This window comes from Alosa sapidissima, chromosome 10, assembly GCF_018492685.1.
Source record: "Alosa sapidissima isolate fAloSap1 chromosome 10, fAloSap1.pri, whole genome shotgun sequence".
Taxonomy (NCBI): domain Eukaryota; kingdom Metazoa; phylum Chordata; class Actinopteri; order Clupeiformes; family Clupeidae; genus Alosa; species Alosa sapidissima.
In genome coordinates, this window is record NC_055966.1 from 12442237 (window position 1) to 12469736 (window position 27500).

General features: G+C 45.3%; 2 protein-coding genes across 3 annotated transcripts in view; both read right to left on the reverse strand.

The window, feature by feature from the left end:
- The window catches only part of kif13a (kinesin family member 13A), a 66972-nt gene extending 42358 nt beyond the window's left edge, over positions 1–24614 (reverse strand). For both annotated transcript variants that reach the window (XM_042107248.1, XM_042107246.1), the window contains exons 1-2: positions 23984–24614; positions 23568–23658 (exon numbers count right to left, since the gene is read on the reverse strand). In XM_042107248.1, coding sequence (XP_041963182.1) covers positions 23568–23658; positions 23984–24044 — 152 coding nt within the window. In that variant the 5' untranslated portion in view covers positions 24045–24614. The remainder of the gene's footprint in view (positions 1–23567; positions 23659–23983) is intronic.
- Positions 24615–24954: 340 nt separating this feature from the next.
- LOC121720813 (E3 ubiquitin-protein ligase NHLRC1-like) lies at positions 24955–27235 on the reverse strand. The gene has a single exon (XM_042107266.1). The coding sequence runs from the start codon at positions 27142–27144 to the stop codon at positions 25798–25800; it is 1347 nt and encodes a 448-aa protein (XP_041963200.1). The 5' UTR covers positions 27145–27235; the 3' UTR covers positions 24955–25797.
- Between the last annotated feature and the right edge of the window lie 265 nt (positions 27236–27500).

Genomic DNA, 27500 nt, shown 5'->3' on the forward strand with positions numbered 1-27500 from the left:
GACCCGAATATCATTAAAATATTTTCTTTATGACTCATAACCGCGGGCAACCGCTTAATTTCGGGCAGACCGCGCAACACTGGTATGTGTGTGTGTGTATGAGTGTGTGTGTGGCATTTCCTGCTGGGTAGTGTGTGAGTGGGGGCACCGCTGCGTGAGCAGAGGAAGAGCATTAGTCCCCCATCCCTGTGGCTCTGTTGGATAAACCAACACAAAGCTTGGGATTAGCCAGAGGTCACGATCCGGGGACCAGAGAGGCTACAGACACAGAGACCAGCGGGGTTGCGACCAGGGAACCGGGCTACAGACACCACCAGGGAACCGGGCTACAGACACAGAGACCAGCGGGGTTGCGACCAGAGAACTGGACTACAGACACCACCGCGAGACCAGGGGGTCACAACCATGAGACCAGGGGACCAGAGAGGACCGGGCTACAGACGCATATTGGCTAGCAGGCAGACAGGCTAGGGGCTACGGGATAACCCAGGGATACAGAGACCAGTGGGGTCATCACCTGGGATACAGAGACCAGTGAGCGGGGTCATTACCTGGGATACAGAGACCAGTGAGCGGGGTCACCACCTGGGATACAGAGACCAGCGGGGTCACCACCTGGGATACAGAGACCAGCGGGGTCATCACCTGGGATACAGAGACCAGCGGGGTCATCACCTGGGAGGCCTTAGCCTGGCTATGTCAAGCTAGGTCATGACGAGGGAACTGGGCTTCAGACACAGGCTACCCAGAGACCAGCGGGGGCGCCACCTGCGTATTGCCTAGCAGGCAGTCAGAGGCTACAGGATAACCCAGAGGGGTCAGAACTAGCAACCAGAGGTGACTTTCCAGGGGGGACAGGGGTCAGGACTAGCAGGAACTAAAGCAAGGAAAATGTCTATGCCTGAAGTCAAAGTCATCAAATATAATGATCTATTTTCAAACATAAAACCGCCTGGTCCATGTCTAAATACAGGCACAGTCCGTGTAAACTTTAAGCTCTGATTGGTAACTCACAGCAATGGAATCAAGAAACTCATGCAGAAGCTACTGTACACTTTCAAAATTACTTCAGCTTAACCCGTCGAACTTTGAAAACCCCTTTGACATCTAGTGTTTTGGGTGCAACCAACTTGGGTAACTTTTCTAACTGACTGAGCTCTTTAAAGGTATTTGTACACAAATCCCAACATTCTAAAGATGCCTAGACAAGACAAGCAAACCCCAACAACGGGGCGGTGGTAGCGTAGTGGTTAAGGAGCTGGGCTAGCATGCAGTAGTAGCGTAGTGGCTAAGGAGCTGGGCTAGCATGTAGTGGTAGTGTAGTGGCTAAGGAACTGGGCTAGCATGTAGTGGCAGTGTAGTGGCTAAGGAGCTGGGCTAGCATGTAGTGGTAGTGTAGTGGCTAAGGAGCTGGGCTAGCATGCAGTGGCAGCGTAGTGGCTAAGGAGCTGGGCTTGCATGTCGTGGTAGCGTAGTGGTTAAGGAGCTGGGCTAGCATGTAGTGGTAGTGTAGTGGCTAAGGAACTGGGCTAGCATGCAGTGGCAGTGTAGTGGCTAAGGAGCTGGGCTAGCATGTAGTGGTAGTGTAGTGGCTAAGGAGCTGGGCTAGCATGCAGTGGCAGCGTAGTGGCTAAGGAGCTGGGCTTGCATGTCGTGGTAGCGTAGTGGTTAAGGAGCTGGGCTAGCATGTAGTGGTAGCGTAATGGCTAAGGAGCTGGGCTAGCATGTCGTGGTAGTGTAGGGGCTAAGGAGCTGGACTAGCATGTAGTAGTCTGAAAAGTTGTGGGTTCAATACCCGGCAAGGCACTTAACCTCGGGTTGCTCCAGGGACAATGGTCCTTGTAATATAATTATGACCGCCGCGCAGCGAAGCGGTGGTCATATAGGTTTAGTCAGATTTTTTTTTTTTTTTTTTTCGCATGCCCAAATTTCCGTCAATGATTCCCGGGACACTGAAAGACCGGGGTACACGAAACTTGGTGGACATGTAACCCCACATGGATAGCATGGAACCATCGTTTTTCGTTTTGATCTGTAGCCCCCCCGCTGAATTGGACCCCCCGAAAGGAGGGTAGGGCAGACACAGTTTTCTGTGAATATCTCGAAAACCGTAGGGTTTAGGAGGACCATTTTGTTTTTGTATGTTGATCTCAAGGGGCCATGTCAACCCATTCCATAACCACTCATTTCATGTATAGCGCCACCTAGTTAAACACAAAAAAGTAAAAATGAGGTGGTGTAATTGAAGGTATCTGTGACCTAACATAGTCAAAACTGCACGAAATTGGAAGTGTAGGATCATTATGACACCCTCTGTATGCACGCCAAGTTTTGTGGAATTCCGTTCATGGGGGGCCACACAATAAATTAATTTATGTTACTATACACCAACTGGCCTGTAGGTGGCCGGAGACAGTTTTCTGTGAATATCTCGAGAACCGTAGGGCCTAGGAGGTCCACCTTTTTTTTGTATGTTGGTCTTAAGGGGGCATGTCAACCCATCCCATTACCACTTATTTCATGTATAGCGCCACCTAGTTAAAAATTAAAAAGCAAAAAATTAGGTGTTTTCATCTCAATATCTCTGGCTGACAAGGTCAAAACTGCACGAAATTAAAAGTGTAGGATCATTATGACACCCTCTGAATGCATGCCAAGTTTTGTGTACTTTCATTCATGGGGGGCCTTACAATAAAATAATTTATGTGTACATTTAGTGACGTACACCAACAAGGATTCCCGGGACACTGAAAGACCGGGGTACACAAAACTTGGTGGGCATGTAACCCCACATGGATAGCATGGAACCATCGTTTTTCGTTTTGATCTGCAGCCCCCCCGCTGGACTGGACCCCCCGAAAGGAGGGTAGGGCAGACACAGTTCTCTGTGAATCTTTTATGGTATGTTGGTCTCAAGGGCCCACATCAACCTGGCTCATAATCACTCATTTGTGATTTGCCCCCCCCCCGGTCAAAAATGAAAATGCAATATTATTCTGCTTTAATCGCCCCTATCTTCAGTTAAGATGTTCAGAACTGCACCAAATTTTATGTGTATGATTGACCTGGCATTCTCTGGGGGTCTGGGGGTATGCCAAGTTTCGTAGAATTTCATCCATGGGGGGGGCTAAAAAAATTAGGTTATGTGTACATTTAGTGACTGTACACTCATTGGCCTGTAAATGGCGGTGCACACATATAAACATGCACACACACAGGCACCCACATACTATCGGTATTAGAACGGCCGATACATAATTACAAATTCAATAGGATCAAAAGAAAGCCAAAATATTCATCATCATGGCTGCATTTTCAGTATTGGCGATAAGTAGTCGTTTGTCCACTAGATGGCGCATCGTTGCAGTGAGACGTAATTTTTTTGGAAGTTAAAAGTGGGTTGAAAAAATAATGGACACTTCCTACAAGGACTGTAATTTACCGCAGCGAACATCTAATAAGGACAGGACGATGTTCACATGAAGTGTAAGTGAGGATGAAGTGAGGATGTTTATCGGACATGCTTGGTTTTTACTGCAGGTACGTTAATCTTGTAATATCAATAAGGACCTAGGTAATGTTACCGTTAGCGTTGGTTGAGTGATGGAGGCCCATTTGATTGATTGCATTTGTAGAAAACTATAAATGCGGTTATACCAAGCAAATTGATAGCAGCACTGTTTGTATCTTTCGACTGTCATTTATTGCACGTGCTACAAAATCATTCTGTGCAATGGAAGATTTACCAACGTTACACCGGTCTGATACAGTTTTGCCTATACATGCGTGAGACTGAGACGCCTGTTTATTTTGTTTTAAGTGCGTGCAGGGTGTGAGAGGGGAATCGATGTGCTTTGATTCCAGCTTGGTAGTTGTAGTCTGTGAAATTAAAAAGCACGTGTGTGTGAAGTATCCAAACAATGACACCTTCATTTCATTATGGCTGCTTTAGCAAAACACCTTAAGCTACTGTGTAGTGGGTCCCATTTAGAAGTGGCTACTTCATTCGCGCTTTCCTTGACTCATGGAACTCATGGACTCATGGAACTTTTCGCCACGATATGGCAGTTTAAGTCCGCTTGATACTGTAAGTCGTAAGCCATTGGTTTCCAAAGGAGATTTTATTTGTGTCGCCAGCATAGCCTATTGACAATTTATGTTGTAAATAGGCCTACCTTATAATCCTACCTGTAGCTTAGGGAAGCTAACCGCTTTCTATTAGGATCTAGTTTGTTAGTTACAGTTTTGTCATAACTCCCTAATGCATTTTTGCATTTAGAATAGTCAGAGCGTGTATATCTCAATCTGAAAATTAAACAATATCGGGTGCCTATGGACTAGGCTGGGTGAACCCAGCCTGATCTGCCCGCTATTTATTTTTTGATTTCTTAAAAGATTGAGCTTGGTCTGATGAAAGCCAGACTAGCCATGGACCTCAGTTACACAATGCAAGGGAACATGAATCAGCCTATATTTGCACGAACAATAACGGACAAAAGCTCTTCAACTTTGGCCCGTTAAAATGTGTATGAACAGTCTAGCGACGCATTTCATCAAGGCCCATTTGGACATGTCAGTTATTTGCACCACTGGTTAGATGTAAAACAGCATTTCGTTTCAGACTACTGTTACTTAATTTGTGCATTAACAATAACGTTTCAGACTACTGTTACTTAATTTGTGCATTGACAATAAAGTATTACATGAACTAAAGATGACTAAAATCTTATGTAGAAGAAGAAATATTCACAAAAAATCCATCCATCCAAAAATGACCTTTGTTTTTGATAGCTGTTGAAAACGGCATGGAACTGACAGAGATGTTTTTGTTTATAAATACATAAAAAATAAATAAATAAATAAATAACATTATGCTGATACCTTTTGCTTTTCCCAAATACAATGTAGCCTACAGGTGTAAGTGACCTTTCATCAATCCAGTTGCAATGGATGAACTGTGATGACCTGCCCTACTTGTGATTGTTTAGAGATTTTAAAGGTTTTATAACAATGCTACATCTTTGGCTATTCTACAATCTATTCACCTTTTCAGCACAAGTAGGCTACTTTCTGTGCAGCCGCACACACACACACTCAGGCATGCCAAACAAGCATACACAAAAGTTTCAAGAGTGGGGGATGGAGTAAAAGTTGGAGACAAATTGAAGTGTGATTTATTTTCGCGGAATGGATGTACAGGACTGAGCGGCGGTCATGTTTTGTACCGCTATGCGGTACATCTAGTTTACATAATAAGTCGCTTTGGATAAAAGTGTCTGCTAAATCAATAAATGTAAATGTAAACAATAAGTTGCAGACAAGCACCAACCAGAGCCTTATAGATAGACCTTTATATGGCTCTGGCACCAACTAATCCCAACATTCTGAAGTTGCCAAGACAATGCCCAACAAACCCCAACATTCTAAAGTTGCCTAGACCAGTGGTTTTCAAAGGGGGGGGGGGGGGGGGGGCGCAAGGGGGTGCCAGGGGGGCCTCAGCAAATTGGAAGGAAAAATAAATACATTTGAAATATTTTAAATATACCTATTACTATGAGGGTTGTTATACAATGTCATTATAATAATTTGGTGCATATCTGAACATTATAACTCTTGGGTGCTCCTTGTTGGTGCCCCCCACCCAATCCCAATCCTCCCCCACCTTTTTTTATGCAGCCCTTGCCACTTAATCTACTAAACCCCTCTTCTACTGCACTTTTTACCCCCCCCCCCCCCCATTAATGCACAAATAGGCTGACACCAGACATCATTTCACTGCATTTCTTACTTCCAGTAACTATATGCATGTGACAATAAACTTCCTTGTATCCTTGTATTATAATGACTGGGAATAATAGTAGAGTGATAGCTCTCATATAGCAGAAAGCTCCAAATGCAATGTTTACACACTGTATTCTCCATTGCGAAGTGCTTGTGGCTAAAATAATTATTAGGATTAGCTAAATGTATTTTTACATTTGCCGTAGTATTGTCGATGGGTTTAATAACATATTAAGGGGGTCCTTGGCCAGAACCTAGTGGTATTTGGGGGGCCTTGTCATGGAAAAGTTTGGGAACCCCTGGCCTAGACAAAGCCCAACAAACACCAACATTCTAATGTTGCCCGGACAATGCCTAACAAACCTCAACATTCTAAAGACATTCTCTTCCTGCACATTATGGTTATGGTTATGGTTATAGATTTGGCAGACGCCTTTGTCCAAAGCAACACACAAATACAAAACAACATAATATTTAAAATTGAACAGGGAACAGATTAGAATGTTGGTCAAACTATAATAAGGAGAATAGTAATAATAAACAACAATATGAATTCAATCAATAGCCTAATAAAATAAGCAATGAAAATGAGAGGAAAAGCAATAATAAAACAATAATGTCCATTCAATCAATAATATAAAAACAATGACATGGTAAGACAACATTAAGGAGAATATCAATAATAAACAATAATGTAAAATTAATCAACAGCCTAATGAAAATAAAACAATATTATACAAACCATAACACATAAGAAGCGCTTAAACAACTAAGTACATGTTGAACAGGAATGTCTTTAGACCCCTCTTAAACAACCCAAAACTACCACAGGAACGGTGAGCACTGGGCAACTCATTCCACTAACATGGAACCACTGAGGAATAGAGTTTTGAATTAGACCTAGTTTTTATGACTGGTCGACATAACAGACGCTCATCAGAAGACCGCAGTGTAGTGGGCGGTTGGGGAAGTAAGGCTTGATTATTGCATTAAAATAACTAGGAGCAGATCCAGTCAGTGTCCTATAGGCCAAAGTGAGAGATTTAAATTGAATTCTGGCTACTATAGGGAGCCAATGGAGAGTAACAAGGAGAGGAGTTACATGTGTCCTCTTTGGCTGATTTAAGACCAGGCGTGCTCCAGCATTCTGAATCAGCTGTAATGATCTTATTACACAAGCGGGTAAGCCAGCTAATAGTTAATTACAATAGTTCAGCTTAGAGATGACCATGGTCTGAACAAGACGTTGTGTGGAATCTTGTGTCAGATAAGGTCTGATCTTCCTAATGTTGCAAAGCATAAACCGACATGATTTTGCAATAGAAGCTACATGCTCAGAGAAGTTAAGTCGGTCATCAATTACAACGCCCAAGTTACGTGCCGATCTAGTTGGGGTCAGTAAGGTTGAGTCAAGCTGGATGGGTCATTCCACGCCAACTCAGCCACCCATGTACATGACACCTCTCAGATTTTGCTGAAAAGCGGTGAAACTATGCCTTATGTTACCAAACGAGGGAATCTGAAGTTTCAGGTCAATATCTCAAACGGTTTGCCCGTGGCGTCCATTTGAATTTCGGGTGCCACGGCCCTAATTGACACATTGGAATTTCACATTTCATCCTTTGCCATATTTGGAAGCCCATAACGTCTGTTCTAATAGTGGTAGAAGGCTGGAAACTGATGTGGTAGTTCATTGTAGTCTGTACTACACAATTCTGGAGGCAGAATCAACAATTCTGGAGGCAGAATCAGCAAATATTATGGAGCTTCATATTCAAAAATGTTATTTCATTAAAAGAAAGAACAAATATGTATCTTTATCTGGTATAAATCCCATTAGGATCATCAAGTCCCCACATGGTCATTTGGAGGTCCAAATATGGGGTTCAAAAAGAGTCACCTCTGCCGGAGAGGGTTTTTGGACCCCCATAAAACCCCCGCCTGTGGTACCATACCCTTCAAATTCATTTTGGCAAGAGCAAGGTTCCCACATATAACAAATAATCCGGTTTAGAATAAATATGATCATTAATTGTGGTGCTAAGGCCACCCAAAAAGTGAAAAATCACACATGCCGTCAACATTTTTTAGGACTTTGGTGACCCACCTCTCACCCAAACAGTAAGGAATGTTGATCCTCCAGAACTGTGTAGTACAGACTACAATGAACTACCACACCAGTTCCCAGCCTTCTACCACTATTCCACTATTAGAACAGACGTTATGGGCTTCCAAAAATGGCAAAAGATAAAATGTGAAATTCCAATGTGTCAATTACGGCCGTGGCACCCGAAATTCAAATGGAAGCCACGGGCAAACCGTTTGAGATATTGACCTGAAACTTCAGATTCCCTCGTTTGGTAACATAAGGCATAGTTTCACCGCTTTTCAGCAAAATCTGAGAGGTACCATGTACATGATACCCCGATTTTGGCTGTTTTCACTTGGAATGACCCGGATGTTATTCTGTTGGGGAATAGCTGTTTTAGCTGGAAACACCAAAAACTCAGTTTTTGAGAGATTAAGCTGAAGGTGCCGATCTTTCATCCAGGCTGAAATATCCTTAAGGCAGGGGTGGGCAACTAATTTCCCCAAGGGGCCACATGACAAACTGGGACTGATGAGGAGGGCCGGACCCAAAATACCGAACTCAAGTCTGAACTCAATTCTGTCCAATTCTATTCTGTTCTTGTATAACATTAAGTAAATCATATGGTTTTGTTTACTACTCGTAAGAACAGATGAAAATGTGAGGGAGACCAAGGAAAAACAGCAATAGGCTATTTAATCTATGTCCAGTATTTAATCCTCATTCTCGAAAATGATTTTTTGACATTGACATTTTTTTTTTCAGTTTTCAAAGGCTGATATAAAAAACTACTACAATATCTATATAATTAGGCTAGGCCATTAAAATGTGAAGGAGTCAGTACAACCATAGGCCTGTGCCACCATTTCATCAACACTCAGCAATATTTCATCATTAAATCATTACCATCATTACCATCATTAAATTAACTCTATGCAGAATTAGACTATGAAAATGTGAAGCAGACAATAGTAGGCTGTCATTAGTTAATCAACATGCACAAAGAAAACTATTTTAAAAATGTAGGCTATGTTTTTGCTTTAACTTTATGCACAAAACTGTGAATGGTCAACTCGCCTTGTGTGTTGAGCCGGCTGCTTCAAGCAACCTGTGGGTAGTAGCATCATACTAGTTCGCTAACATAAGCTTTGCAAATAAACTCAGACATATTTTGGTTACAGTGACGGGGTTATCCGAATGTAAACTGTCTATCTGCCAGTAACGTTTTGAAATTAACACTTCGTATCTCCAACAGACAGCAGGAGTTCGTTCTGATAACCTTTGCGGTGGTGAGCGACGCAGACATAAGAGACACAAAACTTTGAAAGGCTTACGCCGACTTAATGACAACTGCATTGTGTCGACGCAGACGCATAAATTCTATTCACCAGCACATCAGTGAGGGTGTTTACATCGTATGCATCCATGCACAAATGTATGGGCGTACAAATAGCAGTCGCTTTCAAAATAAAAGCAAAGATATTGATTTGCGTGCATTATCTCTATGCTAGGCTCTTGACTATTGTTCTTTCACGGACCTTACGCGGGCCGGTCAGGGAAAGCCCACGGGCCGGATGTGGCCCGCGGGCCGTATGTTGCCCATGTATGCCTTAAGGCATGCAGAAATCCGGTGGGAAACGCTAGAGTCATCAGATGGGAAAGACAGGTAGAGTTGAGTGTCGTCTGCATAACAGTGATAGTCAAATCCATGAGAGCGAATGGTATACCTGGTAGTGGTGTAAATAGAGAAAAGCAAGAGTCCTAATACTGATCCCTGAGACACACCTGTGGTGAGGTCATGAGACTTAGATACCTGTCCCTGCCAAGACACGTTGAAAGAACGCCCTTTAAGGTAAGATTCAAACCAGTCAAGAGCTTTTCCAGAAATTCCCAGTTCAGATAGTATAGAAAGGAGAATGTCATGGTTAACAGTATCAAAGGCTGCAGATAAATCTAGTAGAATTAATACTGATGACTGAGCAGAGGACTTAGCTACTCTCAATGCTTTAGTCACAGACAGAAGAGCAGTTTCAGTAGAATGACCACTCTTGAAACCAGACTGCATAGTGTCTAGTAGATTATTCTGATGAAGAAAGTCACAAACTTGCTTGAAGACCACTTTCTCCAAAACCTTTGACAAGAAAGGAAGAAGGGAGACAGGTCTGTAGTTCTTCACCTCAGTTGGATTAAGTATACTTTTCTTTAGCAGAGGTGTAACCCTAGCCTGTTTAAAAGAATAAGGAACTATTCCAGAACTGAGTGAAGCATTAAATACATGTGTGCCTGCTGGTAGAACAGCGGGTGAGAAACATTATGAACACACAGGCTACGCTCCACTCTAGAATCTTTGACAAAGACACAAACACGCACACACCCATATGCTACACCCCTCAAGAACAGCTGAGCAGTGAGTGAAAGCAGAATCAGATTGCCTGCCTGCATTCAGACTCAACACCAGCTGACAAGTCATATCTGCAATGACAAAGATGCTGTGTGTGTGTGTGCGTGTATGTGTCCTCTCTCAGGGCTGACCAGTTATATCTGCAATGACAAAGATGCTGTGCGTGCGTGTGTGTCTGTGTCCTCTCTCAGGGCTGACTAGTCATATCTGTAACCACATGCTCTTTTCACATGTCGCCGGCATCACCCCTCCCTTAAGACCCTCCTACAATGAACAAACTACTCTCACACACACACACACACACACACACACACACACCAGTGTTTCCCACAGAATTAGATTCTATTTGTGGTGGTAGGTTTGCAGAATTAACTTGAATACAACAGTTTTTAACAAATTAGCACAGCGTGGTTATGATGCTAACCAGATTTAAGCACAGTTTAGTACAACCTGGAAAATCATTGTGTGGTGTTCAATGTTGAGGTGGTGGGCCGCCACAAATAAGTCAATGTATGGGAAACACTGCACACACACGCATAGATTTGCATAGTGTTTAGTTGTCTGTATATTCCATATTCCATTAAATGTATGTATGACTGTGTGAGTCTGTATGCATGTGTGAGAGTGATTGTGTGTGTTCATGTTTGTGTGAAAGAGAGAGCGAGTGTGTGCATGTGTGCGTATGTGTGTGTGTGTGTGTGTGTGTTTAAGGGGTCTTTGTGAACTCCTCATTAGTGTGCATCAGACAGCAAGCAATCGGACCAAAGATCTGGGCCACAACTGACTCGACCTAATCAGACCTGGCACTGCCTCCAGCCACAGCCACACACACACACACACACACACACACACGAGCCAAGACATGAACCTTATCTCTGGGCTCAGAATCCTGCTCACAACAACACAAAACACAATGACCACACACACACACACACGCACACACACACACACACAGTGTGAGTGTGAATGTGTGGGTGTGTGTAGGTGTGTGTGTGTGTGTGTGTGTGTGTGTGTGTGTGTGTGTGTGTGTGTGAGTGAGAGAGAGACAGACAGATCAGAGTGCAGTGCACTGTGAATGGATTCTGGAGAGGACCAATCAGCTTCTAGAGAAGTACTGAGAACCAATTAGGTTCTAGAGGAGGGATGGAAGACCAATTAGCTCCTAGAGGAGGTACAGTAGACAAATCAGCTCCAAGAAGAGCTGGAATGGGTGGACAGTCGACCAATCAGGTACCAGCCACCTCAACTACTGTCTGCACTGGAAACACACACACAGGTCTGAGGTTTTCAACACATGCACAGCACACACACAAACACATCACACACTAACACACTCACTCAGACACAAACACTGATCACAGACATTTGTCTCTCTCTTTCTCTCTCATACACACAGGCACTAACGACTTAACACTAACTCAACCACTCTTCTCAAAAATGCACTCACTAACACATATAATCACTGACATAGCATTTGTGTGTGTGTGTGTGTGTGTGTGTGTGTGAACATATGACACAGAAATGCCAACCCACATCACATTCTAGATCAGCCCTAAGCACACAACCACATCATAAATACACACACACACACAATCTGTCCCTTCCCCCAGAAGGACATCTTTAGTTAGGGGGAGTGGGGTCATGTGTAAACATGTGCCCTAGCACCCTCAAATGCCCACTGTATGTGTGTGAGCATGTGTGTGTGTGTGTGTGCTTATGTCTGTGAGTGCGTCTGTGAGTTTATCTGGTGTGTGTGAGTGCAAGTGCTTGGTTTGGCTTTGTGAGTGTGTGCGAGCTTATGTGCTTTTGTGTGTGTGTGAATCTGTGTGTGTGTGTGCGCGTTTGGATGGGAGAGCTTTGGATCTCTGACCTTTCACTGACCCTCCCCCATTCCAGGTCTAATCCAACACCACACACATATGTACGCACACACACACAGTCCTCGAGAACAGGAAACATATCGTATACATAAGATATATAATATATATAGCAGAGGCGCTGCACACACGCAGGCAAGCACGCACGCACGCTAACAAGCACATACACACACACACGCACGCTAACAAGCACATACAGACACACACACACACGCACGCACACACGCTAACAATCACATACAGACACACACACACACACACATGTAGACACGCACGCTAACAAGCACATACAGACACACACACACGCTAACAATCACATACAGACAGAGACACACACACACACGCATGTAGACACGCACGCTAACAAGCACATACAGACACACACACGCACGCACATACAGACACACACACACACGCTAACAAGCACACACAGATACACATGGCACACTGCTGTCTGGGCTTCCTGGTTAAGCAGAATAAAGGATGATTTGGGCTTATACTCAAAGCCACTGCAGGGTTTCCACAGCGGTGGCTGGATCAGACAGGATAAATAAATAAACAAATAAATAAGTAAACAAATAAATAAGCATAAAGTGTGTTACGGTGCAGTGCTGTGATTGAGGTTACTGGGTCTTCATGTTGCCGTGGCAGCCTTACACTGCCTTAGATTAATCAGAACAAGACCCACCTGCTCACACAGTCACGCATGCACACATACAGTACACGCGCACGTTATGGGTGTATTACCAAACGCACACCATAACATACAAATATCTCTCAAGATAAAAGGAGCCCAGCCTGATCCCAACTACACACACACAGAACAGACGTCCAAACATCTGTGTGGGGCACAAATTATAATTAATACATAGACATGCTGTAGATTATCTATCTCTCTCTCTCTCTCAGGGAGGGCTGGCCTGGATGACCCCTGCTGGGAGGATTAGGCGATTGTTAGAGACGTCAGGATCACACACACACAGAGGAAACAAGCAGAGGTTGGACAGGTAAGACAACTGAGAGCCCGTCCACACGGAGACGCTTTTTGGGTTAAACGCAGAGGTTTTGCTTCGTCTTGGCCGAGTGTCCAAACGAATCCTGTAAACGCACTGCCCGGAACCGCACTTTTTTGAAACCTGGAGTGGAAAAATCTAAAACCGTAGCCCTTTTGAATTCGTTTGGACAGCGAAACCGCACATCCTACTTGCGTATCGATGATGTCATCGCCACAGCTGCCCTGGACTTGACACTTATAGTATTGCCTAACAATACTAGTTTTCATACATGACATTACCTACGATTACACTCCGTAGGATAAATATCACAACTGGTGCTGCGCAGCGCCGATAGCTTATGACTTGGTGGACTGAACCCGGTGTTTTTTTATGCATTCTAGCTACTGTCAGTGACGCGAGAGAACTTAAGTTATTAGGGAAGTGCGGTGTAAGTTTACATTAATTTGTGCGTAGTGCCGGTGTCATTAATTTATTTTACATGTCTTACAACATAAATAAATGCATTCATAGTAAAGTCAGATATGAGCTACAAAGACGCTTAGAACGCTCATGTTAAGCCTATAGATGCGCACTAAATGCAAATTTGGGTACGCCTAGCCTTTGCACATGCGGTGATAACCAAAACTAATGTGAATCGCGGACTAGCCTACAACCAAAGTGTGGACTAGGCCTGAGACAGCTTTAAGCTATGTGTGTATGTGTGTGTGTGTGTGTATGTGTGTGTGTGTGTGACATTCGACTTCATTCACACATCGTTAGATTACTACTAGAAACCTGGGCATCACCGTGTGTGTAAATGGGGTATGGGTATGTGTGTGTGTGTTCACGCAAGTGTGACTCAGAAGGGAAAGTGAAGAGCGTGTGTGTGTGTGTGTGTGTGTCTGGCATTCCACAAAGAGGGTCATCATCATTCCAGAACTCGACTGTCTCCGGACAGCAGCTGCAGTTGCCTAGCAACCAATAAACAGTAAAAGTAGGAACACCAAGGAGCGTGAGGCACGCACACACACACACACTTAGTTAATTTGAAAGTGTGCGTATGCACTGTTAGCATGTTACAGTTAACAGTAGGCCATACTGTTGATAGCCACTACACACACACACACACACATCTGTGTGGGTCAAGAAAACCATCACATCAGGACTTTACACACACATGCACGCGCACGCACACACTCTCACGCACACATGCACGCCTGGGTTGGAGTTCGACGGTCATTTTCCACCCATCTGTGTGTGTGTGTGTTGTGTGTGTGTGGGTCATTTCCCACACATCTCTCTCCTCACTTGCTTCATGACACTCTTCACGCTCCCAAAACATGAAAGAACCATGTTTGCCTTTACAGAATGGAGAACCATGTTTGCCTTTACAGAATGGAGAACCATGTTTGCCTTTACAGAATGGAGAACCATGTTTGCCTTTATAGAATGGAGAACCATGTTTGCCTTTACAGAATGGAGAACCGTGTTTGCCTTTGCAGAATGGTAGGGCGGTCAGTTTTGTGAAAAAATCCTGTTCGATTTTTGAAACATTTGTTCATTGAATCGATTGTAAAATCGATTTTTCATGTCTAAAGTCGTTTCCATTTTCAACGCCAAATATAGGCCAATCCACGGACAACTAACAGGCATTAGGACGAACGTAAAGAGGGCGCTTGTAGACACAAGCCAGCAATATTTCTGATGATTTATTGGCGTGAAGTTTCGTGCACAATGACAAACAGGAGTGCAACATTCTCGAAAAACAATAAGCCGAGTGGACTGCCATTACATCAGTGACAAACATTACTGCAGGCTTCAACGTAGCTGTGTCTGTGTTTTACGATTAGAAATATCAAACAAATTTCGCCTACGTAGAACACGATTGCACAGTTTGCATAGCCTACCGCTTTGTTCTTCTCCATAGTTTGATATACAAAAAATCCTTACAAGTACTTCCACATCAAACTCCTTAAGTTATTAGGGCCTATCACTGGTCTCTCTCATGTCGCACAGGACAGGTTGATCGCGTTGTCCTCCATTTTTTGGCAAAACACGAGCAGTGATTGAAACAACTGTTTCCGGTGCGTAAAATTGGTGGGAATTTTCTTTTTAGCTTTCGCAATGCTTAGCCTACTGCACTTCGGAATTCTTTTCATATTCTTATATTCTTGTTTGTGAATTTTGTTACATCCATCCTTTTTATTTGTTTAATTTGTTTAAAATTAATAGTGTAAATAATTATTTGGTTAAAATCGATTCCCTATTTTAGTTTTCGAAACTTGTGTTGTTTGGTCCAATCGATTGTGCAACAGTCGATTGGACAGAATGGAGAACCGTGTTTGCCTTTGCAGAATGGAAAACCATGTTTGCCTTTGCAGAATGGAGAACCATGTTTACCACCATTGTTGAATAAGGTTCATGGCCACAAAGCCACCGTGAACCAGAAACATGGCTGCTTTCTCGTTTATGTGCAAATCTTGCACTTTGAAATAACCACTAAAGAAATGAGAGTCCAGTTGGCCGCGTCTGACCTGGTGATAAGGTGAAGAATAATTAGTAGTCAGTACTCAGCACTTTCTACCACGTTATGCATCGTTACATAAAGTGGTTTTTCATCTTAATGTTCTCAAGGGTTCAGTTAGGCAGTTAGGATCATCATCATCATATTGATAACAATGTCAAACTGATAACATGCTAGACATACACACACACAGAAGCTTCCGAGGGTAGTCTGGAGATGGGGTGAGTGTGTGTGTGTGTGTGATCTAGTCCCAAAACTACACTCCATTTTGGTACTGCAGCTCCCTAACCCAGTAGCAACAACGAATACACAACAACGAATACACAACAATGAATACACAACAACGAATACACAACAACGAACACACAACAACAAATACACAACAACAAATACACAACAATAAATCAATAAATACACAACAATGAATACACAACAACAAATACACAACAACAAATACACAACCACGAATACACAACCACGAATACACAACACGCTCAGACCAGGGGCCTGTACTACGAAGGGAGCTTAACCTACCCAGATGTAACCCAGGGTTACTTTGTTAAACCAGGGTTGACAAAACCTGGTTATCTTAAGTGGTGTTAATCGGTACTACGACGCTGATTATGAAGTTGATTTGTTGAGCCGGGGTTAACCTGTGCGCGTTCACATAAAAGGGGCGGGTTGCAGCGCAAGTCACCACTTTCAATGATGACGCGATGACCTTATTTTACGGATGAGGAATGCACAATTATTATGCCAAGTTATGAGGAATTAAAACCCACTCTACGACAAAAATCAAATACGTCGGCAGTAAACAAAGCAAGGCAAAGCTGTTGGCAACGTATTGCAGATCGGGTAGCTGTCTAAAAGTAAAGTTTTATTTCCACATGTTCTTCAAATATGTGTTACAGAGGATTAATAGCTTGCGGAATGTCTGAAATGAGTTGAAATAATTAAATTGCCTATTTTGAGTTCATAGAAATGCCTACAGATGCAACACAATTTAGAAATGGGCATATTACAGTAATAGGATAATTGAATGTTTAAGTAGCCCCCATTGACTGATTTAGTGTATGCCTAATCCTGTGAACATTTCAGATGCAACACCATTACCAAACGCACATGGCAGCAGGTGAAAATGAAACACAAACACATTATTCAGAATAGTAGCCTAGGTTTATATAGTTATAGCTTGCATTAATATTTCTTAATTATGAAAACATGTAGGCCTAGCTTATAGCCTTCACTTGGCCTATGTTTTACAGCTAACAAGAAACAGGTGTCTTCGAACACTACTGTAGGAGGAAAGGCACCAGCGTGTTTTACAGTAGCAGAAGAGTTGGCCATCGCAAATAATAGTGGAAGGCCAATTATGGAGGGGGTTGAGGGAGGCATTCGGTCGGATTCTGGTGCTGTGGAAATGTGTAGCCTTTATGTGCATGCAGGGTACAGTATGACATTCAATTCAACAAGTTTGTGAAAATGGTGATTTTTATTTATTAGGCCTACTGTAGGCTATGTCCGATTTATTTTAGGCTATTCTTGCTCAGATGTTCAGCATACTGTAGGCCTATGTCCGATTTATTTTCGAATACATGAATGTCCACGTACGGGCATTGCTATGAGACGTCTTCCTAGATCATCTGACAAAGATAACGAATTCCCTCGGCTGACAATCTATATCTTCATAGAGAATATCGTCCGGGTAGGCTATATATATTTTCTGGCGGTCTCTAAAACCCCTCGCCCTGCGAAGAGAGTCCCTCACGATTTGCGCTCCAATGTCGTATGGATCATCCAGGTACGCCGACATGTCTCGGGAGAAATTGTTAGTGGAGGGGTGGTACTTATAAAGGGTGTGGTTAACGGAAACCTCGGGTTAACCAAGAACATAACCTGGTCGGAGCGGGTTTGAGATGCAGCGTAAATTGCCATGGCAGTATACCTCGGTTAAAACCTATCCACCTTTCGTAGTACGGGTTAATCGGGAAGTTACGCCACACGTGATCAAGTTACTCTCGAAGTTAACCAGATAAGCCAGAAACCCCGCTTCGTAGTACAGGCCCCAGCACTGCTCCGAAATCCATCATTTGTATCAAAACAATCATCAATATATACTATAGTTTTACATATAATTGAGAAGTGTGAATGTGTATTTAAGCATGTGTGACTGTGTGTGACTCTGTGTGTGTGTGTGTGTGTATAAGCATGTGTGTGTATATAAGCGTGTGTGTGTGTGTGTGACTGTGTGTATAAACATGTGTGTGTATATAAGCATGTGTGTGTGTATGTGTGTGTGACTGTGTGTATGTTTGACTGTGTGTATATAAGCATGTGTGTGTGTGTGACTGTGTGTGCGTGTGCGTGCGTGTGCGTGCGTGTGTGTTTGAGTGTGTGTGGGAACTGGACACTGAAACAAAGGCAACATTCCTGAGGAGGCGACGTCAGCGAGGCGCTGGCTTCGTCCTGTTGACACGGCAACAGGGGTGGGGTCAACGGCGGGGAAGAAAAGCCTCATCCTCACTCTCACACAATCACAGCAGAGCACACACTCTCACACACACACACACAATCACAGCAGAGCACACACTCTCACACACACACACACAATCACAGCAGAGCACACTCTCACACACACACACACACACACACACAATCACAGCAGAGCACACACTCTCACACACACACACACAATCACAGCAGAGCACACACACACACACACACACACACACACACACACACACACACACACAGCAGAGCACACACTCTTACACACACACACAATCACAGCAGAGCACACATTCTTACGCACACACACACACTCTTACACACAAACACACACACACATAGAATCACAGCAGAGCACACACTCTCACACACACACACACACACAATCACAGCAGAGCACACACACCCTTATACTCTCTCTCTCACACACACACAACAACACAAACTTTAGAATTGTCTTGAAACTCTACAGGCAGTTAAACACCATGAGAAACAGAACCCACAGATGCATGCACGCGCGCACACACACACACACACACACACACACACACACACACACACACACACAGAGACACCCACACTTTACTCAGGTGTCCTGCCTGCCCTTCACCCAGAGAGAAAGGGATGGACTACCTGGACCTGTGGGGATTCCCCAGCCAGCCCCTCCGCCCTCACTCTAGAACACTAGTGGTGTAGTGGGGGGTTTTAAAGTGTGTGTGTGTGTGTGTGTTTAATGACATCATTGCAAAAACTGTCACACACTCAACTCCACTCACACACACACACTCACACTCACCTCCACATACATTGGTGCGTAAGGCCAAGGCCAAATTACCAGCTTTCGTGAACATGAAACCAAATCGCAAATCCATCCATGACAATGATTAGCTTCAAAATACCACATTAGCTTCATTACCACACATTGTTTTATTTTTGGCGGCCCACCACAATATCAACACTGACCACCACAGAATGATTTTCCAGGTTGTACTAAATTGTGCTTACATCTGGTTAGCATCATAACCACACTGTGCTAATTTGTTAAAAACTGTTGTATTCAAGTTAATTCTGCAAACCAACCACCACAAATAGAATCTAATTCTGTGGGAAACACGTAAACCATGGCAATAGCAATAGCACACACAGGAGTCACACGCGTTCAATACGCTGTGGGCAGTGCAGGTCAATTGGAGGGGGCGTCATATCAATGTCATTGCTAATGATTAAAATGCAGAGGTGCACAGACAATAAAACAAAACAAAACAAAAAATTAAAAGAAAGAAATACATTAGGCAAGCAAGTGCCAGTTATTGCTGTCGTTGAAAAGTTTTTGTTTGAATAGCTGCACCAATCCTAGTTTTTCCTAAGTTTTTTTGTGCGCAGGTTCACCGTTGGGTCATTGCTTATGGTTACATAGCCGATCACTTATATTGGTTTACTATGCATCGGTCATTTCCATTACAAATAGGCCTGATTCAATTTTTTATATTTAATCCCTAAACACATCACATGAGGCGGCGCTCCCTCGAAAAAAATCACTCGTAGCCTATTATTCACACTTGCGCCTTATGCATGTTATCGTGTCATTTTGACCACTGGACTAGCCTACCTGCTTTCTGCGAAACACAATCAAAGGAATTGCAACAGTAGGCAACTAAGATGCTTGCTAGATTCGGATACAGGCAGTTGTATAATCTATGGTTTTCTAGCCACTTTCTAGCTACTTTCGGGTAACTCGGAACGCCGACCTGCATAGTTTTCTAATGCTTTTACGCATGGTGGAGTGCTACAGCATGATGGTCATTGTTGAAACAAATTTTATGACGCCTAATTGGAGACGTTTGCGCGATGCATGCACTTGTTGTTATCACTGGTAACAACGTTTATTATATTAACTAGATGTACCGCAGAGCGGTACAAAATATGACCGCCGCCCAGTCCAGCACATTTTTTCCACAAAAATAAATCACGCTGAAAGGCCTATATGATTCTAACTGTCTCACTAAATTGCATTATCCACACTCAATTCTCACTGGTATCTGCTAGACAACAAGTACCAAAACATGATTAGTTCATAGATTTCACATGTAAAATTAATTTTATACAACCACACCCCCATCTTGCCTGTTCATAATTCTGAGAAATTCTTGAATTGTGTGCATGTGTGCGTGCACACGTTTATGTTTATGTGTGTGGGTGTGTGTAGGTGTGTGTGTGTGTGTGCGCGTGCTTGTGTGTTTGTCTGCGTATGTGTGTTTGTGCATGTGCATGCATGCGTACATATGTCTACTGTGTGAGTATGTGTCATAAGTATGATTACTGTGAATGTATGTGTGTGCGTGTGTATCTGTTTATGCACATGTATGCACATGGAATGGGTTAACATGACCCCTGGAGGCAAACATACGGAAAAATTGGTCATCCTAGGCCCTACGGTTCTCAAGATATTCACAGAAAACAGTGTCTGCCCTACCCTCCTTTCGGGGGGTCCAGTCCAGCGGAGGGGCTACAGATCAAAACGAAAAACGATGGTTCCATGCTATCCATGTGGGGTTACATGCCCACTAAGTTTCGTGTACCCCGGTCTTTCAGTGTCCCAGGAATCCTTGTTGGTGTATGTTCACTAAATGTACACATAAATTATTTTATTGTAAGGCCCCCCATGAACGAAAGTTCACAAAACTTGGCATGCATTCAGAAGGTGTCATAATGATCCTACACTTTCAATTTCGTGCAGTTTTGACCATGTCAGCCAGAGATATTGTGATGAAAACACCTAATTTTTTGCTTTTTAATTTTTAACTAGGTGGCGCTATACATGAAATAAGTGGTAATGGGATGGGTTGACATGCCCCCTTAAGACCAACATACAAAAAAGGTGGACCTCCTAGGCCCTACGGTTCTCGAGATATTCACAGAAAACTGTCTCCGGCCACCTACAGGCCAGTTGGTGTATAGTAACATAAATTAATTTATTGTGTGGCCCCCCATGAACGGAATTCCACGAAACTTGGCGTGCATTCAGAGGGTGTCATAATGATCCTACACTTCTACATTTCGTGCAGTTTTGACTATGTTAGGTCACAGATACCTGCGATTACAACACCTCATTTTTACTTTTTTGTGTTTAACTAGGTGGCGCTATACATGAAATGAGTGGTTATGGAATGGGTTGACATGGCCCCTTGAGATCAACATACAAAAAAAATGGTCCTTCTAAACCCTACGGTTCTCGAGATATTCACAGAAAACTGTGTCTGCCCTACCCTCCTTTCGGGGGGGTCCAGTCCAGCGGGGGGGCTATAATCCAAGTGGGGGGACGGCGTTCTCCCACGTCCAATGCTCACTACACACACACACACACACACACACACACACACTCACTCACACACTTTCCTGTACCTGCATCTTTACCTCTTACAGGTTCAGATTTCAAATCCAGCTGCACAAGCCTGCAGACATGAGGGAAGATGAGAGAGCACACACACACACACACACACACACACACACAGACACACAGACACACACACACACACACACACACACACACACACTCGCACACACACAGACACACATACACACACAGCCCACGCATCCCTATACACACACACACACACACACACATTCCTACACACACCTTTGAAACTCAAATCCGTTTCCCAAGGGCACGTTCTCAGACAGCATGCAGACCAAAGCAGCGTGAAAGAGTGAGAATTAAGATGATCTCACACACACGCACACAGACTTGAGTGTCAGGTCCATCATGACACAAAGACACATGCCCATTTACCCCACTGTAAGCCAAAACACACACACACATCCCTGTAAGCGCCTCTCACACACACACACACACACACACACACACACCACTAAGCCTTTTTATGATATCAGGTCCCATTCCTCAGACATGACTCGGATCAGAAAGCTCCAACTAGATTACCTGTACCAATGCAATGTTTACAGTGTTTGCTGTAGACTAAGCATTGTATCCTCTGTATTAGATATGTGTCTCTCTCTCTCTGTGTGTGTGTTCCACTCTATCCCAACCTAGGGCTATGCTCTCCTCTCCCTCAGCACACAAACACATAGCTTGTGTGGGTGTTTGTGTGTGTGTGTGTGGGAGATTGTGCATGTGTGTGTGTGTGGGGGGGGGAGATTGTGTATGAGTGTGTGTGTGTGTGTGTGGGGGGGGGGGGGGGGGTTTCACAGCATCATGAGACTCATCACCTCATGATCCTGTTCTGCCCTTGAGAACATGCTACAGTTAAACAGTTAAAGCCCCCGCCCCCCCTCACACACACAGAACAGACACACAAAAGTCCGGCCAAAATCAGCTGTCTGTGACACTGTGTCTGTTCTTACTGATTTTCCTCAGAATCACAGCTTGTGTATACAAACACACACCTTCCTTGCGTGAGACCAACAGTGAGGCTGGAAGCACTAATAAGATTGATGGAACGTCCAGTGGCTCAAAGTGTCTCCAAGTGGCACCTCCATCGCAGCGCCTTGGCCTCTCTGTTTACCTTCACTATGGCAACCCACCTCTCACACCAACACATGACATTCTGATGCTGAGTGCCTGAGGCACCTGGAACAATCTGCCACCTGCAAACCCCAACACGCGCACACACTCTTCTTCATGCAAGTTTTGATTGCTGTGAAATCCTGGATAATACTCGTCAGATAAAGCCTTAAAAAGACTGAAGACTGGTCCCTGATAGTGGGATTCTGGAACAGCACCGTTAGGGCGCAGATGCAGCAGGGAGCAGCGGTAGCAGCCGCGCGCGTGGCTATAGTCAGTCTCGACCCTATTTTTACGGTCGGGGAGACGGGGAATGTCGGCAGCGCTCCAAGCCTTTGCTCTGTCTGTTGCTAGGGCTGGTTACTTCAGCGTTGGACAGCGTCCAGCACTGTTCTCACGTCACAGGTTAAGTAAATCTTGAACAATTACATATAACATAACAACAAAAACAAATGGCCAAGACCAAAGACGACGGCGAAGGTGGACGAAACGTGTCCGTCATTATAAACTCTGTCAGCCGTGCCTCGCGATGCTACCGCTATCAGCGCAAATCACGGCACCCCGTCTCCTCCTCCACATCTCTCCCTTTCTTATCCTCCATGAACTTTGCCGCTGGCGCTTGTGTGCATAAAAGCTTTTCATCCGGGGAGAGGAGCAGCGCGGTCGAGGGAAGACTCTCGCCTCTCCCCAAATCGCGTCCCATAACGTTTGGCCCCAGAGCTCTCCGCTCCCCCAGCGCACAGGCTACACTGAAATGCGCATAGGGGGCATGACAAACACAGTGTTCACACTAAAGACTGCTAGTGTATGAAACATCTCGCCGGAGGTATTTAACTGATCAGACAGAAATAAGTGACATGTTTGTTTTACCTGCTGTCCCCTTTAGAGTTGGAGGGCGGCGGGTGTAGAATCGTTTGGTTCTCTTCCATGTCCACAACGCATTTGGTGCTTAATTCAATTTCTGCAGATTCAAGTGAGGACAAACATGCTTAGCAAAGTTAGAGCCTGGACAAACAACGGCTTCAGGGCCTCTCAGAGGGACAGGGAGGACAAACGAGCCAGACAGATCATTAAGAGGGAAGAATAACGGGGCAGGTCCGCTATTCTGGTTAGCTGGGCGAGAGACTACCGCTAGCCAGCTAACTTACCGCTACTTAACTTCTACCTGCAATAATCGATGTCTCATAAGTTTGATAAACTGCTGTTTAATAATCGAAAGTTTCTTCCCCCAAAGTTATTAAACTTATATATTTGAACGAAACGGCGATTTCAATGTTGCAACTTACCTCTGCGGTTCATAGGCCGAACTCTTACAGCAACTTTTACCTTTGAATCCGACATTTTCATGCACTTTAGTCGTGCCTCTGCTAGCTAACACTACAGGACTTCCAGCAGCAGACTAGACGCTAGTGGCGAAGAAGCCCACCGCTAGCCGAAGACTAAAGTCTCAGCGAAGTCCCGCAATACGAGATCAAATCTCTGCTGTTGAGTGGGTTTGTGTACCCTGCCGATGCGATCACAAAGTCCATCCCCGGAGAACAGACGACAGAAACTCAAGCATGTTGTCTGCTCTCTAGGCCGGCTAGATGGCTAAACAAATCCAGTGTTGCGCCCCAGCCCTGAGACAGCATCCACACCGCCATCTTTCACAGGGAGCAGCCAGATCTGATGAACGATCAGGCAGCCAGAGAATCTGTCGGCGGAAACGGGGAAATGGATTGCGGAAAAACACGAACCGAACTTCATGTATTCCCAAATGTTCAGAGGAGACTGCAGTGCCGTTTCCAGTCCAGCACAAAGTCGATTTGTCCAAGACCGAGCGACGGCAGAGCGGGGTCTCCGCTGTGAGAGAAGAGACACCCCTCACTGGAGAAAGTGTCGGAGAGAGTGCGGTGGTAACTTCGCCGGAGGAATGTGTGTGCAGCTCAATAACCCATGACGCCGCTGCGCTTTTGATCTGTGAAGAGTCAGGTTGTCAACCTGGGCCCTGGCTACTTTGATGTGAATTTAATTAAATTGATTTATTCAGTAATGTATTTATTTAGGTAGATATTATGTTTAATCATAACAGAGGTTATAATGTGTAATTGTATTTAAATATAGGCTGCATTTTTTGATTATGCTATCAGTTCTTTTTCAGCCATTTAAGGATGACCAAACCTGCTGCAACTAAAGGCTGTTTAGCAGTTGTCAAAATGTGACATAATAACCATCATGTAAACTTATTGATTAGCCCACAATAAACATGAAACTCAACTGATTGCACACTGAGCTTTACTGATCAAACCTGTGAACATGAGCACAGTTTAGAGAACGTTCCCTTCCACTCCTGCAGTGAACACATCATACAGCACTGAGCACTTAGGTTATGGAGCAGGACTCCACAGCTGATTGGCTGTCCTCACACCTCACACCAGGCACGTGATCCGGACCTCAGACCTGGCACGTATCCAGCAGATGGTTCTGGCCCTCATCTGGTGCTACAGGTACCAAGTCAAGTCACTTTTATTTATAGAGCACATTTAAAAAACAACAGGAGTTGACCCAAAGTGCTTTACATGGCAAAAGAGAGGTTGGGCAAAACAGTTAAAACATAGAAAGGGGCCCAGGGATACACAGGTCTGACTAACGTAATGAGATAAGTAAGTAATGTATAAGATAAGTAAGAAGAAAAACAATATCACATGAGTAGAAGTACTACGCCTGGACTGGGTCCACTCAGAGCACTGCCTCACTGTAGTCTGATGTAGTCTGGTGCTGTAATCTGCTGTAGTCTGATGTAGCCTGGTGCTGTAATCTGCTGTAGTCTGGTGCTGTAGTCTGCTGTAGTCTGGTGCTGTAATCTGGTGCAGTAATCTGATGTAGTCTGGTGCAGTAATCTGGTGCTGTAGTCTAATGTAATCTGGTGCTGTAGTCTGATGTAGTCTGGTGCTGTATTCTGCTATAGTCTGGTGCTGTAATCTGCTGTAGTCTAATGTAGACTGGTGCTGTAATCTGGTGCTATGTGGTGCTGTAATCTGGTGTAAACTGGTGCTGTGTGGTGCTGTAATCTGGTGTAATCTGGTGCTGTGTGGTGCTGTAATCTGGTGCTGTGTGGTCTCTAGGTGTCTGGGTGCAGCTGGCTGGAGTACATCTTTACTGAGTGGTCTCCACTGTCCAGCACCACCAGCGAATCTCCTCTAACTGCCAGCCCGACAGGTCGGATGAGTCCATCTCTGACCAGCGGCGTCAGGGTCAGTCGCCGGTCCTCCCACGGCCGGCCCAGGCACCACACCACGGCGGCACGCGAGTCTGCAGCGACCAGGTTGCCTGCCTGGTCAAAAGTCACGGCGGTGAGGCAGAGAGGGGGGGCGGGACTTCCTGTGCGGAGACCGAGGCTGAGAGAGTCAAACTGAGTCAGCAGCGTGAGGTCATCGCTGTAGAGCTTCAGCCGTGTGCTCATCACATGGGTGTGTGTGTGTGTGTGTGTAAGGGTGTGTGAGTCCTCTGGAGAGCTGATGTGCTTGCTGGTGTGTTGTGGGGTGTGTGTGTGTGGATTGCCCTGGAGGTGTTCCACCACAGCGATGTGCCCCGTGCACGGGCAGCAGGCGACGGCCCGAGGGTTCTGAAGCCCCTCCAGCAGCACGGTGTGGCCCCTGATCTGCCCGCTGGTGACGTCCACTCTCAGCTGGACCAGAGCTCCCTGCTGCTCGTCTGCCACCAGTACGCCTCCATCGGCACTCACCGCCACGCCCCACGGCACGCGCAGCCAATCACGCGCCTCCGCCACGGGCCCGCCACGCGACGTGAACACCTTTAGCGCGGCGTCTCCAGCGTCCGTCACCGCCACCTGTCCTCCAGGTAGCACGGCCACGCCCAGCGGGTGTGTGAGCCCCGTCCAAGCTGCGCCAGCGGCCTCGCGTCTCTGTCCGAACGAGTGGAGACGACGGCCGCGCGGGCCAAACACCACCACCCGCGCCTTCCCATCATGCACCACAGCCAGCGCACCTGAGCGGAACAGCGCCAGGCCTGTGGGGTTGACCAGCGTGCCCCAGCCACCGAACGCCCGCACCAGCTGCAGTGTCCCCTGGTCCAGCGCCGTCCTGCGGCCCAGCTCCCCTGCACCGTCCTGCCCCTCCACACCACCAGGTGGCAGTGGTGAGCCTGAGGCCATGGGGCCCTCATGCTCCTGCAGAAGCTCCTGCAGGTCAGTCAGCGGCCAGCACGCGGAGATGCGTGTCGGGTCGCCAGGGAGACGACAGAAGGGGCAGTGGAGCGGCCGTCCAGCAGCGGTCAGGAGACGCACACACTCGCCACATAACACGTGGCCGCAGCAAAGGCTCATGGGGCGGCGGTCAGGGTCTTCGTCCGCGTCGGAGCTAAACGTCTCCATACAGACCTTACACTCCAGCAGGTGTGTGTGCAACGCAGCCAGCAGCGCCTCCAGAGAGCCGGGAGGGGCATCCATCTCACACACACACACACACACAAATAGATAGATTTATAGATAGACAGAAAGATAGATATATAGATAGATAGGTGAAGGAGGGAAAGAGAGAGCAGTGGTGGAGAGAGAGAGAGAGCAGTGGAGAAAAGAGAGAGAGAGGGAGAGAGAGCAGTAGAGAAGAGAGAGAGAGTGAGCAGTGGAGAAGAGAGAGAGAGAGAGAGCAGTAGAGACAGAGGAGAAGAGAGAAGGAATCCCAGGGTGCAGCAGAGTTTCTGTTTTCGACACCCGCTTTCCCATCAGCCCTCTAGGGTCATGTGACCATGAGTCAGCCCATCACTCCTCAGCACTCTGCTGACCCCTGCTGGCAGAACTGGCAT